General features: G+C 32.0%; 2 protein-coding genes across 2 annotated transcripts; one reads left to right on the forward strand and one right to left on the reverse strand.

Annotated features, from left to right (window-relative positions):
- The first annotated feature begins 9,761 nt into the window (after positions 1-9,761).
- DND1 (Cyclic nucleotide-regulated ion channel family protein) lies at positions 9,762-15,766 on the forward strand. Its single transcript, XM_039034135.2, has 8 exons — positions 9,762-10,006; positions 10,100-10,700; positions 13,196-13,411; positions 13,492-13,805; positions 13,931-14,042; positions 14,131-14,367; positions 14,767-14,853; positions 14,968-15,766. The coding sequence occupies exons 1-8, from the start codon at positions 9,978-9,980 to the stop codon at positions 15,451-15,453; spliced, it is 2,082 nt and encodes a 693-aa protein (XP_038890063.2). The 5' UTR covers positions 9,762-9,977; the 3' UTR covers positions 15,454-15,766.
- A 644-nt stretch (positions 15,767-16,410) lies between these two features.
- LOC120079762 (PPR containing protein (DUF179)) lies at positions 16,411-17,597 on the reverse strand. Its single transcript, XM_039034136.2, has 2 exons — positions 17,441-17,597; positions 16,411-17,323 (listed from the first exon to the last, which is right to left on the reverse strand). The coding sequence occupies exons 1-2, from the start codon at positions 17,526-17,528 to the stop codon at positions 16,584-16,586; spliced, it is 828 nt and encodes a 275-aa protein (XP_038890064.1). The 5' UTR covers positions 17,529-17,597; the 3' UTR covers positions 16,411-16,583.
- Between the last annotated feature and the right edge of the window lie 627 nt (positions 17,598-18,224).

Here is an 18,224-nt window from a genome sequence, read left to right on the forward strand (position 1 = left end):
AGATGAAATAAAATGCCAACAATCAACACGCCTACTAAAGGATCAAAATTTTAAACTAGAATGTCATTTAAATTCTCCCGCTTTGCCACCTTATTGAAAATTGAAACTCTAGATTTTCAGCATATCTAACTTATTTGGTAGCCTGATCATCCAAAAATAAAAATTACCTCATCGTTTTGTTAAAGTGTCAACAAAATTTTATTATATTAAGGAACAAAATAAGCACTTTTTAAAAGATTAGAGGCTAAAAATAAATAATTTTAAAAATTTAGAAATCAAAATAAAACAATATTCAAAGTTTAATTAAAACAGACATCTTAAAAAGTAACGAAAATAGAACATGATTCAAAATAAGATTTAGACGAAAATTTATAGTTGAGAAATTTATTTAAACAAAATTAAAAATTGAGTACCATAGCAAACACTTTTTAAAAATTTATAAATCTGTTTGATACGATCTAGGGATTAAAATTTTCAAATAATTTAAAAAGAAAAATCGACCAATAAACAGCCTCTGCTCAAAATCCAAAAGTATCTGCTAAAGTAATGTTTTTATTTTGATGTGCACGTGTCGATACAACATTGTAAAATCTCTATATTCAATTAGGTAGGAAAGATCAGAAGATTTCGATTCTCTTAAATATTGAATCACATGAAAGTTAACCATGATTTAGATATATGATTAATTAATTACATCCATCCTACAAATTCTTTTCATCCATGAATCAAATGCTTTGAAAGTTATCAATATTCTTATAGGATGTTTACAAGATTTAATGAAATTGAAAAAAATCACCGATGCTATTTGGGGTGGGTTCAAATAAATGAAAATTTTATGGATTGGGTTGGTTCAAGGGTTTACTTAATATAACTCAAACCAACCCGAATTTATTATTACCTTTAAAATATGTTTTTTTATTACTTATAACACAATTATTTATACATATATTGATGTTAATTTTATTTAATTTCAATATTTTTTAATAATTTATTCTTCAACAACTCTTAAAAATAGTTTCTTTACATTTTAGAAAGAAAATTTGTACTATTTAAATTGAAATTGAATTGTTAATCTTAATTCAATACATGAAAATAATTAAATAAGTTTTTTTAAATATTTACGTTATGCTTCTTTTCAGAACAAAATTTTAAACAAATGACTCGATTAACCCGAATCAACCAAACCCAAATATTGCATGGTTAGGTTGGGTTGGGTTCATTTTTTAATAAGGGTTATTTGGGTTGAAGAAATTTATAACCCGAACAATTAGGTTAGGTCTAAAAAGTCTTTCAACCCAACCCAACCCATGAATACCCCTACCTTGAACTTTGAGAGTTGTATCAATTTAAACCCTAAATTATTAATTGTATCAATTTAATTTCTGAACTTTAGATGTCGTATCAATTTAAACCTCAAAGTAATAGTTATATAAATCAAAACCCCGAATTTCATAAGTATATCAATTTAAATTCAAAACTTTTACAAGTGTATCAATTTACACTTTTCTGTATATTTAGTTCAAAAAATATAATGCAAAACATTCAATTTTTTTTCAATTAAACTTATAAATTGTTATAAGTGAATCGATTTAAAACTTTTATTAAGATTATATTGAAAATCATCAATGCATAAATTCTTATACATGTGTAGATTTTTATAAATATGGATTTAACAAAATTGACGATTATAATTTGAATAGACAAATTTCAAATAAATTTGATATCATTTTAAAAACTTAATTGAAAGTTACAAATCCTAAACATTGATTCAAATAAAACATAATAAAGAGTATAAATCGATATATTTATGAAAATATAAAATTTAAATAAATAAAATTATTAGTTTAAAATTTAAATTGCTTGTATAAATTAATATTTACCGAAGAATTATTCCCTAGAACTAAAAGGTCACAAAGAAAAAGACATTTTAATAATCTCAAATAGTAATCAATACACTGTCCTCAAATGGTAGGCCCTCACTTTCCAACTTTATTGTAGTTAGGTGGGCCATAAAGACGAGATCTTCTTATTTTCTTTTTAATTTGACCATCTTTTTCATTTTCATTCCCAAATGACAATTCTATCCTCTTAAATAATAATTCAAATTATTGTTTTTTAAAGTTTATTTTTTTTTTCCCCTAGCAATAAAATAGTTATATGTACCGTTGCGCTCTGTCATGTAGATACCTTAAATCTTTACCTACATTTCCATTGCATAGCTTTAAGGAAAAAGGAAAAAAGAAAGGGAGAAAAAGGGCACAATTTTTATAACATGTTTAGTGATATGTCATTTTTGGAAAATCAAGAAATTGCTAATTGATTTTTGGAAAAAGTTCGTTTTTTTACCATTAACTTGATATATTGTATCAATTTTCACCCTAGATTTATTCAATTCAAGTCTCGAACTTGACAGATTGTATTAGTTTTAACTCCAAGCTTTCGATTTCATCTATTTTAAACCTCAATCTCGAATAATTGTATCAATCTACACATTTAGTTAAGTCTTGTTATAGTTAAAATAGATAAGCCAAAATTTAGGAACAGTTGTAAATATAGCAATCAAATCTAAACTATGAGCAGATATAACACAATGCAAAGGAATTTGCAGATATAACAAAATCTAAACTTAGCTCTCGCAGTCTATGAGTGATAGACTATGCTACCGATAAAAGCATATCACAATAGAGTATATCAACGATAGAATCTATCATTAATAGATTTTTCTTTATTTACACTTCTTTTAAAATGTTGTTAAACACTTATGTCACGTTTACCAAATCGTAATGAAAATTGGTGTAATTGTAATGCAATTCCATTAATGAACCTGAATTAAAAATGTAATTGTATTTATTTATATTTACTTATAATTATGAATTTTGTCATATTTACTATTACCGTTTACCTCTAAATGTCAAACAGTAACAGTAAAAGTGTCAAAATTTATAATTCTTCCTTGAAATGGTAACAATAATAGTAAACATAACCGTAACCGTAACTGTACTACATAATTTTCATATGCAATTGGATTTAGCATGCTTTGTTCGTCAATCAATTTGCGTTTTTTATTCATATTTGGAAGTGAGTTCTATGTGTTATTATAGATGCAAAAACACAAGTAAATCTTATCAAAGTTAATCAAATAGGACCCACTTTTTACATTATCATTGATTTATTGTACTTTCCTTGAAATAAGCATGAACTTAATTACCTACTTTCTATCCTTTTAATGTTAAAAGTGGTGGTTGATGATGTAATGAACTTTCCAAAAACTACACTTCAAACTTGAAATTTGGTTAATTTAAATATAAAATAAAATGAAATAAATACTTGTTTTTGTCACTAAGGCAAAGTATTAATGCTAGGGGAAAAAAAGAATTGAATTTGTGTATATATATATAAAGAGAATATGGTTAAAGGATGAGTGGAGATTGGTTTGAAGTTATCAATTCATGGGCAAGTCCTTTGGTGGTGCATGTTCTTTTGGGACCCATAAAGAACGGCAGCTTTTTCAAGTTTTTCTTATAAAACACCAAAATTTCTTTTCTTTTTTTTTTTTCCATGCTTGGGATTAGATTCTCTTATAATGATTTCCCATTTTTTTTTTAAAAAAAAAAAAAAAAAAAAAAAATCACATAGCAATACATTCCAGAAAGTTGGAGATATAGTCTAAACTCTAAAGCCCCTCCCAAAGGGCAAGGGCCAAATAAATATAGAGAATGAAAGGCCACTTAAAGAAGCACTTCTTAGATTTTAGATTGAATCAATTATTTTTATTTTTTATTTTTTTATAGCTTTTCTAAGAATTATTATTTGACAAATGAGAAAATGATAAAAATATGATAATTTTATGAAGGGATTTTTACCTAACAAACCATCTTTGGTCATATATTTTAAAAATGTCTTTAATTTTGAATTTTTTCAATAAAGGCTTTTAGTGTTATTTTTTAACAAAATTGCTATTTTCCATTTTTTTTCTTTATATTTTCTCTTTTCATCTTATTTAATTGCGTAATTATGTTTTTTTATTAACGAACCATCTTTATTTCTCTCTTTTCAAAGTTTCTTTAATGACGGAAAAAGAAATACATTTATTATAGAGGGAAAATAAATTTAATATGATTTTTTTTTATTTGGAGAGAGAAAATGCATTTAATATAATTTTTTTCATTGTCAATTGGAAAGAGAAAATGCATTATTTATTTTCCATTTCACGGTTTCTAGCATCTCTTCATTTTTCATGGTTGGTTTTTAATATTATATGATATATAGCCTTATTTATTTTGAATATTATTTGTTTTAGTGTAATATATTTAATTGTTTATTTGGTTTATGTACCTATTATTTATGTATGCACTTAGGTATCACTTGTGAGGGTAATATATTCCCCTGATGTTCTGATATGTATGTCAATATACCTTGAAACATTGTCAATATACCTTGGAACATGTTAATTTACCTTAGAGTATATACAAAATTAAGAGTAGATATTACAATATACAAGATTAAGAGTAGATATTATAATATACAATCTAATTGGCCTACAACCCTTAAGAGTATATATTATTTAATCGAATTTCTTTATCAGTTATTCCACAGTATATAAATCACATATTGACTTAATGTTCAACATAAATCATAGTATATATCAAATAAACAAAGATATATACCACAGTATATAATTCACATATATCAAATAAAGAAATGCATATTGACTTTGGGGTTTATAACATTTATATTTAAGGTTTAAAAGAAGAAGAAAAGTTCTCCTCGAACTTGGTGCAGCGGATCTTCATATGAGGGTTTATAACACATAATCCTCCATCTTTATCTCTTCTTCTTCTTTAGCCATGGCCACTACAGATCTGTCTTCCCATGTTGTCGACTAGATCTACTTGCCCCGTCGTCGTCGATTCAACCCACGCCATCCGTGCCATTAATTCGTCCTAATTTGTTCGTGTCGTCTCGTGCTGTGCCGTTAATTTGCCCAATGCCGGTTGTCGGATCTGCTCACCCCACGCCGTTGTCTCCCACATGCAACTCACGCCACTAGAAGAAGAAAAAAGAGGGAGGGGGAAGAAGAAAAGAGAGGAAGGAGGAAGAAATGAACATGAACCATATGGGAGAGAATATATTAAATGTATTATTAGAGAGAGAGAATATATGCATTGTGTAGGGTCGAGGCCTGAATCGTAAATAACCACTGACATTAGTAGAAAAATAAAGTTCAATAGGCATTTCTTATAGGAAAAATGAAACATTCAAGACATTAATGTAATATAGCCCTTATTTTTAGGCCTTTTACGTAGAAACTCCTTTTATGAAATAGCCTTTTGGAAGACAACAATGCATATATCACAAAATATTTTGCGATCGACTTTTATAGGGCCTGTCTGATGACATTTTTGTTTCCTGTTTCTTGTTTTAGTTTCTCAGTTTTCAAAAAACAAACTTGTTTCATCACTATTTTCATTTTGTGTTTTTAGATTATAAATAAAATTTTAAAACACGAGTCAAATTTGAGAAACAACAAAAGTAATCTTTCCTGATCTATTTCTCTTTTTATTTTTATGGAAATGATGACAAAGTATTAAATGTGGTTGTTTGCCCTTATTAATGTGTTTGTTTACTTATATTTGCCCCAGTTTGCGACGTTTTCTTACAGAATGTTGTAAAAACCTTTCACCGACACTACAAGAAAAATGAGTTCCCCCGACGCCTAAATCGAACGTCAGAAGAAAAGGTGTCTCCCGACGAACAAAACAGGCGTCGGGAGTTTCCGGGGAACTCCCAACAAATAAAATAGGCATCGGGAGGGAACTCTCAATGCCATACATTAACCGTCGGGCGGTGTCGGGAGATGGGTCCCTTCTTCCTCATTTTTTCCATTCTTCTCATTTTCAACTCTAACCCACCACCGCCGAAGCCCTTTTCCCCCGCCGCCGCGTTTTTTCCCTTTCCCTTTGCCGATCTCTCCCATTTTCCTCCTCCTTCTTCCCCGCCGATCTCCTCCCCCCGCTCCGCTCCCTTGCGTGCCGACCCCTCTCCCTTCCATTCGCATTTTGATCATTCAAGAAGCCCGTCGCCGCTCTTTCAGCCGTCGCCTCCCCTCCTTCAACCGCCCGCTGCCGCTCGCTGGTAATCTTCCCATTTCATTTTCTCTTATTTTGTATATTAATTTAAATCATTATTTTTCAATTTATGCAATTTTTTGTGGATTAAGTTGTTATTATGGATTGTGGATTAATTTATGGATTGAGTTGTTATTGTGGATTGTGGATGTTTCAATTTATGCAATTTTTTGTGGATTGTGGATTAATGTGCTATCCTGGATTGTGGATTAATGGTAGTCAAACAACTGGATTTTGATGTGCTTTTTGTCGTTCTGTGTGTTTTTTTATGTGTTATCCTGCATTTATGAAATTTGTGTGTTTTTTTATGTTTTGGAGGTTCTATATTTGTCGTGGGGGTGGGTAGAGTTTCATTACACTCATCTTGTCGTTGAATTTGGAGTTCTTGTATGTTTATGAATGTTTATGAAGTTCTAATGTGTTGTGGGGGGTGGGTTGAGATTGTTTTAAACCATTTTGGAGACAAAATTTGAGTTTTATGTGTGTTGGTCCTTGTTTACTCAATTTGTGTGTTTTTGATATTCGGGAGGTTCTATGTTTGTCGTGGGGGTGGGTAGAGTTTCATTGCACTCATCTTGTCGTTGAACTTGGAGTTCTTGTGTGTTTATGAATGTTTATGAAATTCTAATGTGTTGTGAGGGTGGGTTGAGATTGGTTTAAACCATTTTGGGACAAAATTTGAATTTTATGTGTGTTGGCCCTTGTTTACTCAATTTGTGTGTTTTTTTTATATTTGGGAGGTGTTGTTTGTCGTGGGGGGTGGGCAGAGTTTCATTACACTCGTCTTGTCGTTGAACTTGGAGTTCTTGTGTGTTTATGAATGTTTATGAAGTTCTAATGTGTTGTGGGAGGTGGGTTGAGATTGGTTTAAACCATCTTGAGGACAAAGTTTGAGTTTTATGTGTGTTGGTCTTTATTTACTCAATTTGTGTATTTTTTTTTTATGTTTTGGAGGTTTCATGTTTGTCGTGGGGGGTGGGTAGAGTTTCATTACACTCGTCTTGTCGTTGAACTTGGAGTTCTTGTGTGTTTATGAATGTTTACAAAATTCTAATGTGTTGTGGATGTTTTGTTTATGAAGTTTGAATGTGTTGTGGATGTTTACCGATTATGACACTTGAATATTTTTGTTTTATTGTAGAATGCTATTCGGAGATGAGCTAGGACGATTGTTGAAGATGCTATGTTCCAGACGTGTTCTAGATGATGTTTTCATTTCATTTCTTCTATGTATTTGTGATATGAATTTTTATGAAGTTCTAGTATCGACTTTGTTTTATTTTAGAATATTGTAATTTTTTATTTATTTGTTATAGTATGGACTTCATTTTCGTTGTTTTATTTATTATGTGAATCTTTATTTGGTTAATTATGTTTTACAGGTTATTAAGATAAAATTTGAAAAAATTACAAACTATAAATTAAAAATATTTGATAGACAATTTTCAACTAATGAAGAAACTCCCCACGCATATATTACTGTGTCGGGAGTTCCGGAACTCCAGACATATGAAACAACCGTCGGGAGTTTGGGAACTCCCGAAGTATAGAAAACGGCATCGGGAGTTAGTCGTCGACAGTTACTGGAACTCCCGACGTCCTATACATGCATCGGGAGTTCCCCGACTAACTCCCGATGTCGTTTTTTCATGTGTCAGGAGTTCCTCTCCCGACGGGTTTTTTCCGACCAAACTCCTGACGTCTCATTATTCGTCGAGAAAGCCTCTCCCGACGCATTTTCCACTCTTTCCCGACAAATTGTGACGTTGGGAGAAGTTAGATTTCTTATGCGACTAGGCTAGTGATAAATTCTTGCTATGAGTTATTTTAGTCACTAAAATACTTTTGCAATGGAAAAATATTGTTAGTGACAAATTATTTTGTTTCTAAAAGATCAAAATTTCTTGTTGTATACTCTTATTTCTCGTTTTCTTTTTCTTAAAAAACAAGAAAGATGAAAAAGAAAACAAAAAACATGAACGTTATCAAACAAGCTCATAATAGTTGACAGATGGGTGCAAAATAAATCAATTTGTCTATTGCTAAGGATTGACAATGAAATATGTCAAGAAGAAGAGAATTATGAATATCAATTTTTATCTCGTTGATATTTAATGTACATTTATGGAAGTTTAATGAAACAAAGTTTACTCAAATTTACAGTACATTTTAGACCCCCTTTATTTGGAGAGCATGTTTAGGAATTTAATGATGATTGTGTTTATGGAAGGCAGCATGATAATATAAAGTGGAAGATTTCATAATGATTTTGATAATCACCCATACCACAACAATTTTTGTCATCCAAAGAAAATCCCAAAAAGGAGTGGAAATCTTTTTTTGCTTTGGTTAACAATTTAAGTTATTTAAAAGTAATTAGTCAATGGTTAACTAAGGTCCTTGGGCCCAAGTTCTTATACGAAAGAGAAATATTTCAACCAAATGATTGAATCATCTTTTCAATTAATATTTTACTTAAAAGAATATTAACTAACAAAAAATTTGAAACTTTTGGAGACTGATTTTGTGGAAATAAGTTTTAGAAAGTTTGATTTATGTAATTCATATTTCAGTTATTAGGGCAATAGTCATTACCATTATCGATACTTTGGTGTAATTACATGCATTAAAATCACATACGTTGATTAAGATTAATATAGAGGGGGTTAAGAACTAATCAAAGGCTATTATTTTACTTTTCTAAGAAACAATGTTTACTTATTGAATGGAATTTCTTTGTTAAAATAACCTTTAGATTTTATATAGATGTTTTTTTAAAAAAAAAAAAAAAAATACTAGGCTTATTTGTAAAATAAGATCAATGTAATGACATCAAAATAGGACTTTTTTTTTTTTTAATTAATTGTTGTAAGTATTCAATAAGTTAGAAGGAATCATAGTATACAAAATATTGGATTTTGACAAAATATTAAAATCACAATAGTCCTACATCGAAAATGTTCAAGAAAGTGATGAGTTCTCATTATTATAAAAGGAGTCTATGTCTTTAGTGTAAAAAAAGTTAGTTGTAATTAAGATTGGAGAGAGATAATTATTTTACATTATTCGCTTAGTAGTTTCTGATAAACGGTTAATTTTCTTCAATTTTGAATTTTTTTATGTAAATCCTAGTGTATCAGATTTTGTTATTTTCTTTTAATTTCTCTTATTTTTCTCATAACTGTGGGAGGTTTTTTTTTTTTTTTTTTTTTTTTCAATAGAAATTGGAAGAAATTCTAAAAATTGAAAACAAAGGGAATTAACGGTAAAGGATGAAAAATGAGAAATAGGGTATATGCCTCTAATTTGAGAGATAGGGCATATTGCGTCACTGTGGACTCGGCTTGTGAAACGACAACAAGATCAACTGGAATCTGGACAGTAGAGACCGACTCCATCACCTCTCCACCCAAATTTCTAATTATAAATATATATCCATATGATATTATTTAAAATATTTTTAAATATAAAAAAAAATTGTAACTTTTATTACACACTATTAATAGATGTATATTAGGATCTAATAACTTAAGATTATAATAATCTAACCATATAAATAATTTATGTTTAGAATACAAATTATTATAACACGATTATTACCTTACCAAACTTAGGCTTAGTTCCTCACAGTCACAATCTTTATTTGTGTCATGGCCCCACACAGTACCGCCTCCCCCGACTCCATCTTCCCTTGCTTTGCGTGATCATTCCTAAACCGCTACTTCACATACAAAATTTGATTCCATTTCATCTCCTTCTCCACTACTCTCATGACCCTTCTTCTTCTTCTTCTTCTTCTTCTTCCTCCTAATCCTCTCCCATGGTGGTTTCCCCTGCTTCTTTCTCCCCATGTCTTCTCTCCTCTCACCTTCTTCCATGTCAGTACTCTAATTCCTTCCCTAATTTCCATTTCCCTCTTCCTCTTTTTCCTCTCTCACTAATCAATTTCTTCTTTCTTTCCATTTTTTCAGGTGGAGCGAGCTTTGCCTGAGACCAACAACGCCGACTCCACTCAATGGCACTGACGAAACCACCCCCGTCGAATGCTACGCCTGCACCCAAGTCGGCGTTCCGGCCTTCCATTCCACCAGCTGCGACCACGCGCACCAGCAACCCGAATGGGAAGCCTCCGCCGGTTCTTCCCTCGTTCCGATTCAACCCACAAAACCCTACCGGTCGGCGCCGCAACATCCTTCCGGTTGCTTCGGCACCGTTCTCGACCCTAGAACCAAACCGGTTCAAAGATGGAACCGGGTTCTGTTATTGGCCCGGGGAATGGCTCTGGCCGTTGATCCTCTTTACTTCTATGCTCTGTCTATCGGAAGAGGTGGCTCCCCTTGCCTGTACATGGATGGTGGGTTGGCCACCGTCGTCACCGTCCTTCGCACGTGCCTGGATTTCGTCCACTTGTGGCACGTGTGGCTTCAATTCCGTCTTGCCTACGTGTCTAAGGAGAGTATGGTGATTGGTTGTGGGAAACTCGTGTGGGATGCACGTGCTATTGCCTCTCATTACGTTCGTTCCTTCAGAGGCTTCTGGTTTGATGCCTTTGTTATCCTCCCTGTTCCTCAGGTTTGCTTGCTTTTTTTTTTTTTTTTCCTTTTTTTCTGCCTTATCATTCATTTATTTCTTTAAATATATCATTTAGTTGGAATTTAGCTCAGATATGAAAATTATTGTAAATTAATTATTAAAAAAATTCATAATTTTTCAAACAAGATTACATTAGTTTTTTTTTTTTAAAAAAATATGACCCATATTGTAACAATTGTATAAGATCGATGTTTTTTTTAGTAGTTGGACTCACCAACTCTTTGGACCAAACAAAGTAGAGTTCACAATTTTCTACTTTTTAAACACCTCATTATTTACCATCTTAATTTCTCGATTGGAGAAAAAAATATTAAAGTAACTTGTTTGTTTGTTTAAAAAAAACATTACTCATTTTATAAATATATATAAATCAAATCACCATTTGAATAGACTAAGGATCTCTTTGGATTGTCTTAAGAATAGTTCAAAAAACTCATTTCTATTTACATACTTTTGATAAAAACGAATTAAAATACACTTGAAAAGCTATTTTGAGTGATTGACAAACTCTTTAATAAATTCTAAAATAACTTATTTTTTAATTTAAATATTTAAAAATATAATTCAAATACACCATAAAGCTAGCATACTAATATGCTTTAGTAAATATATATATATATATATATATAAATCAAATCATCATTTGAATATACTAAAACTAGCATGCTAATATGCCTTAGTGACCCAGAGATTGTGGTTGAATCTCTATTTCATTGTATTTTTAAAAAAATAAATTAATGATTTGAATATTACCAACGATTTAAAATAATGGCTAGCTAACTTGAAATAGTTTGATAATAATAGAATTTGTAAGTCAAATTGATTAAAATAAATTGGTAAAATTCTCGCGTGGCTAAATCACTGACCATATTTTAATTTATTTTCTTCTTTGGGGTTTCTTTTTTGACCTAATACTGTGCTTCCTTTTCTTTTACAATATATAATAATAATAATAATAATAATAATTAAATAATTAAAAAAAACTTTTTTCTATAAAAAAATATGCCACAAATTTTTTTTATTAGACAACTATATGGGTTGACAAAAATGGGTGAAGCCCATACAGCATCTGAGAATTACTTTTTTTAAAAAAAAAAAAATAATAAAATTAATATTACTTCTAAAGTTGGTTTGTGTGCAAATACACTCTCTTTCTTAATATTTAGGCTGGTGAAATAATAGAGCGGTCATGGGTTCTTATCTTTTGTTCTAATTTTTCGTAACATAGTAAGCAAAATCCTATTATGACTACCTTTAGTTCTGTATTTGTCTTTTTGTTTATTTTTCTTCTTCTTTTCTTTTTCATACTCTATTATTAAAGTGATTATTTTGTTGTGTTTGTGGAACCGAATGCTCATGACAACAATCTAATGTTGAGTGTTCATCTTCTCTCAATAATTGTGTAATCATTAAGACCAATTTGATAATAATACTGACCCCATTTGGTAATCATTTGGTTTTTTGTTTTTTGTTTTCTTTTTTTTTCTTTTTTTTTTTTTTTAAATTAAGCTTATAGACACTACTTTCACCTCTAAATTTCTTCATTTGTTACCTACTTTTTACCAATGATTTAAAAAATCAAGCCAAATTTTGAAACAAAAAAAAAAATAGCTTTCAAAAATTTGTTTTTTATTTTTGAAATTTGGCTAAGAATTCAACGACGGTACGTAAGAAAGATGAAAATCATTGTACGAAATGGGGACGAAATATGGTTAATTTTCAAAAACTAAAAATCAAATGATAACCAAACAAGGCCTTAGGTTTTGTTTTTGATCGTTTGAAAATTAAGTTTATAAAAACCAATTCAACTCATGAGTTTCTATGTTTTGTTATCCACTTTCTACTAGTATTTTAAAAAACCAAGTCAATTGTTATCCACCTATTGATTTCTTTGTGTTTTTTTTATCTATTTTTCAAAAGCGTTTTTAAAGATCAAGCCAAATTTTGAAAACCAAAGTAAGTAATTTTAAAAGCATGTTCTTGTTTTTGGGATTTGGCTAGAAATTCAAGTGTTTAGTTAGAAAAGATGAAAACTATGATAGAAAAGTTGTAAGAAAACGAGTATGATTTTCAAAATTTCAAAATCCAAAACTAAATGGTTTATCAACTAGGATCTTAGTTTTCAAAAAATTGTTAGACTAGGAATTCTATTCTTTCTTCTAGAAGATGAAAACTATAATTAGGAAACAAACGTAAATTTCAAAAACAAAAAGCTAAAAGTGTAATTGTTATCAAATGGACCTGAAAAATCAAACCAACCTCAAACTTTAATTGCTATTGCTTCGCTGAAGAATATATTTTTCTTTTCTTATTACTGAAAAGGCTTTATTTCTGCCTAAATTCGATAAAAGTATCTACCTTTAGCGAATTGAATGTTAAAAAGTAAAATGTTGAGATATCTGCATCTTCCTTTTGTTTAGGTCTCTGCCATTCCATCTGAGTTTACTCTCTGTGCTCATCTTTTCTTATTGCAGATTGTTTATTGGTTGGTTTTACCAAAACTGATCAGAGAAGAGAAAATCAAACTCATAATGACAGTAATCTTATTGATGTTCTTGTTCCAATTCCTCCCAAAAGTTTACCACTCCATTATTTTAATGAGAAGAATGCAGAAGGTCACTGGATATATCTTTGGCACCATTTGGTGGGGTTTTGGCCTCAATCTCATTGCCTATTTCATTGCTTCTCATGTAAGCCTGCCTTGTATTTTTCATCATTGCCAGGTCTTCAAACTTTGTTTTTGATCCTGAATCTATTTCCCTGCTAACAGGTTGCTGGGGGTTGCTGGTATGTTCTTGCAATACAGCGAGTCGCTTCTTGCATCCAGCAACATTGTGAGAGAAACAAGTGCAACCTATCTCTGTCTTGCTCCGAGGAGGTGTGTTATCGGTTTCTCTCATCAGCAACAACGATCGGAAGTTCTTGTGGTCATAATTCGACTGCTACATTTAGGAAGCCACTTTGCTTAGATGTTAAAGGTCCATTCGCCTATGGCATCTACAAGTGGGCTCTTCCAGTCATTTCCAGCAATTCAGTTGCTGTCAAAATCCTTTATCCCATCTTTTGGGGATTAATGACTCTCAGGTAATTAAGCAAAGAAGCAAAACACTTTTCATACTTTCCAAACTCTGTTTCTTCAGCTCCTGTGGAGAAGATGCAAGAGATTTCTGTACTCTGTTTCTTGATGCATGATGCTTTAAATGTTGCAGCACCTTTGGCAATGATCTCGAGCCTACGAGTAATTGGTTGGAAGTATGCTTCAGTATTGGCACGGTCCTCAGTGGACTGCTGCTTTTCACTCTTTTGATTGGTAATATCCAGGTGAGTTTTTTCTGGTTCAATATGTAAAATGTAGCCAAACATTTTCTATTGTTGACAACAACTCCTCATTTCTTCGGGAAAAAAAAAGGTACTTCTGCACGCCGTCATGGCGAGGAGGCGGAAAATGCAGCTGAGATGTCGAGATTTGGAGTGGTGGATGAGGAGACGACAATTGCCATCTCGTTTGAGACAACGAGTACGACACTATGAACACCAGAGATGGGCAGCCATGGGCGGAGAAGATGAGATGGAACTAATTGACGATTTGCCCGAAGGTCTTCGAAGAGACATTAAACGTCATCTTTGTGTTGATCTAATCAGAAAGGTAACTTGGATAGCTTAGGCTCACTTTGATAACAATTTTGTTTATAGTGTTCTGTTTTGAAATTTATGCTAGTTTTCTTCCAATTTTTCAATTTTGTTGAATAAACACTTGAATTTCTAGTCAAATCTTAAAAACATAAAAAAGCATTTGAAAACTACTTTTTTTAGTGTTCAAAAATTAGGTTGGTTTTGAAATCATTAATAAAAAGTAGATAACAAAACATAGAAATTTATGGGTGAGAATAGTGTTTATAAGCTTAAGTTTCAAAAACTAAACCAAAAACCAAATGGTTATAAAAAAGAGCTAAGAGCCTTAGCTGTTCTCTCTAGGATCTCAAGATTATGAAAAACTTGTGGTTGAGGTTCTTTGTTTCGATGTTTAACTATCATCAATGCATAGGTGCCTCTCTTCCAAAACCTGGAGGAGCTTATTCTCGACAACATATGTGATCGAGTCAAGCCACTTGTATTCTCCAAAGATGAAAAGGTACGTGTATGAACCAAGATGTGTGGTGGGTCATCAACCACTAAAAAATGTATTTTTAAGCACTTAAAAGTCATTTCAAAGATAGATGAATGTTAATGTTTCTTTAAAACACAGATTATCAGAGAAGGTGATCCTGTTCCAAGGATGTTGTTCATAGTGTGTGGACGAGTAAAACGTAGCCAAAGCCTGAGCAAGGGCATGACAGCAACAAGTTTTATTGAACCAGGAGGATTTCTCGGTGATGAGCTGCTATCGTGGTGTCTTCGTCGTCCATTTCTGGAGAGACTTCCAGCTTCATCAGCTACATTTGTTTGCATTGAACCAACAGAAGCATTTGCCCTGAAAGCAGACCATCTGAAGTACATAACCGATCACTTCCGCTACAAATTTGCGAACGAGAGACTGAAGAGAACAGCAAGATTTTACTCTTCCAACTGGAGAACATGGGCTGCTGTGAACATTCAATTTGCTTGGCGTCGATACCGAAAGAGGATGAGACGTCCTGCGATAGCTGTAGTGGAAGATGGAAGCAGTGAACGTCGGCTTTTGCAGTATGCTGCAATGTTCATGTCATTCAGGCCACATGATCATCTTGAATAGTGAATAACTGCTATAGCCTCCAATTCTTGAATTCTTTCTTAAAAAAATCCATTGATTCATATAATTTTCCATATGATTCGATACCCATCTCCCAAGAAAGACCTGGAATTGGAAATTAACGTGGAAACTGTGTTTTCCCATTTGGTTGGAAAATATTTTAGTGTCAAGAGTGAGATGAAGTGTCTATTTTCTCTCTTTGATGCCAGATCATGTTTCTCAAGAAAGATATGGAATAGAAAATGAATGTAATCTCAAGAATAAGATGTATTTGTTTGAGTGTTTTTTAATTGGAAATGAGTGATGAAATTATGTATTTTTTGTTCTTTGATCTCTTTTCCTTTTTTCTTCTTTTGCAAGATCTCGTACATCTCTTGAATTTGCAAAGTAGTTAATGTTTATTTTTTTAATGCAAAAGAAGTATGTTTAAACACTTAAAAAGACATTATAAATAGGTTTGAGAAATGAATGTAAAAGATAGCGAAAATAATTAAAGTTTAGAATGACTTGCTAAGTAGTTCATGTTGAAGATTCTACATAGGAAAAATCAAGGGACCTCAATCTTGTGTTACTAACTGATTTTGTAATTAAACCTTATGTTATTTAATATTCTTGAGTATCAAGAATGAGATACATAGCTTCCAATCTCACGTCTCTCTTAACCATGGTTAAACTATGGTTCTGAATCATTTAAGGTATGAGGAGGTAAGTTTTATTCCTATAAACAAGTTCGTGTACAAAAGAATTAAAGTTGCGATTACAAAGGAGAAATCTAAGATTACCATACTTCGATGTAGATCACAGAAGAAATCCACAAAATACCAAATCACATTACCATATGTGATTGGACTACTACTTTTTTATTATTATTATTATTATTATTATTATTTTGAGGAAAGTGATGTTGTATTTTCAATAAGAATGACTAATGCAACTAAATTACATGAAATTGGATAGATGTTAAGACTTCATAAATTGCACTTGATTAAAATGACAAATAGCTTTTTCAAATTTACACATGAGTCCCTCTGTGGAAAATGTTAGAAATTATCCCAAAAGAAAGGAAAAAGGGGTGAAACTGCAATTACTCAAACTTGTTGAGTTTGTAGCTCCATGAGATTGGTATCATAACTTTACCAAACCTTTTTAAGGCCCAAAAGGCCAAGTAGATCCTCCCAAAGGCTAACATTTCCCACATCCATTTGAATTAAATTTGGACTACAAGCTGCCACAGTCCAAAAACCAGCTTTAATTTCATCCTTCAATTGGTCCTTATCCCACCCACAATAGCCATCAAAGAATCTAAAATCTTCAGGCCCAACAATATTCCTCTTCACCATTTCAGCTGCACATCCAACACTCTCTTTAGTCCCATAATACATCCCTTTCATTACTTCCTCAAAAACCCCACTCTTTCCAACCCCATCTTCCCCATTCCTCTTTGGGCTCACTAGAAACAGCCCCTCTTCTAAAGGCCCACCAAAGTACAATGCCTGCTCCGAGAATGTCCCGGCCACGTCCAACGCCGTCGACCTTGTTTCCTTAATCGACATCAATGAAGGCCTGTTTAGTATAATCCCTGAGGGGCCTAATGGCTCATTTGATAACAAAAGGATAACTGTTCGTTCGAATATGTGCACTCCATCTAGCTTCTCTGTGGCTATTAGAAGACATCCCTTTTCAGGCCCATGAATGACATGGGCCCATTTCTCACCTATACAGATGGACCGTGGGTGATCCACCACCGTGTCAAGATCCACAAAGGTAGATGAAATCTGAGGCATTGATAGTTTCTGAGTGGCAATCAATTTTGCTCTAAATGATCTCCAATCATCATCCTCTTGTCCTGAAGATGGTGACTTAAATTGACAACCTAAAAAAGAAACAACACATATGAATGATTATTAAAGCGAGATTCGGTCTAAGAATAGTAAACCCAAAAGAAACAGCAATCGAGAAAGCTAGGGGTATAAGAAGTGGAAGGACTTACATGATATTTTGAGAGATGATGAAGTTGGGGATTTTCTTGTATGAATTGGGAAAGAATTGGGTTTGGAGGTTACAAAACAAGCTTCCATAATTTTGTTGGGATTTCTTCTATTTTATTTCTTGCAAGATGAAGGGAAATGGAAGGAGCTTTATAATAAAGAAAGGAAGGAAAATTTGAACCACAAAAAAAGAAAAAGGCTTCCACTTTTTTGAGACCCATCTAATCCAAAACTTTGGATTGTCCTTTTTGAGGGTCCCACAAAGGCATGGGCAATTGGATAGGACATGACACGTGGCTAGATGTGAGAATGCCAAGTCACTACTTGTACGGATTGTGGATTGGAAAAACCTTTTGGTGACGTGGCTTTTTAATAGCCAATGAGTGTTCTTGGTGTATGTAGCTTTAAAGTAAAGCATTGTCTGCCAAATGCTGACTCACGCTCACCACTTTGTGTGTTGTGAGTGGTTGTAATCTTTTGTTCTTTTCTTTTCTTTCTTTCTTTTTTTTGTTTTGAATTTTGAGATTTGTAAATACAATTTATTTTAGATTTGACAGATGTTTGATATATATACAAAATTTGGTAAATTTTCAATAATTTGCTATTAGGTTCATAAATCTTTTGGAATTTTTAATTGACCCTTAACGTATTGGGAGTGAATTCTTAATTATTTTTAGAGCTAGAACACAACTTTTTCAACCTATATTTCTTAATTATTTTTAGAAAAATGCTTTGAAATCAAAATAAAAAATTGGAAACATTTTCTAAATATACAATTTTAAATTG

The sequence above is a fragment of the Benincasa hispida genome, chromosome 6 (assembly GCF_027475165.1).
Source record: "Benincasa hispida cultivar pf3 chromosome 6, pf3_genome.v1.1, whole genome shotgun sequence".
Lineage (NCBI taxonomy): Eukaryota > Viridiplantae > Streptophyta > Magnoliopsida > Cucurbitales > Cucurbitaceae > Benincasa > Benincasa hispida.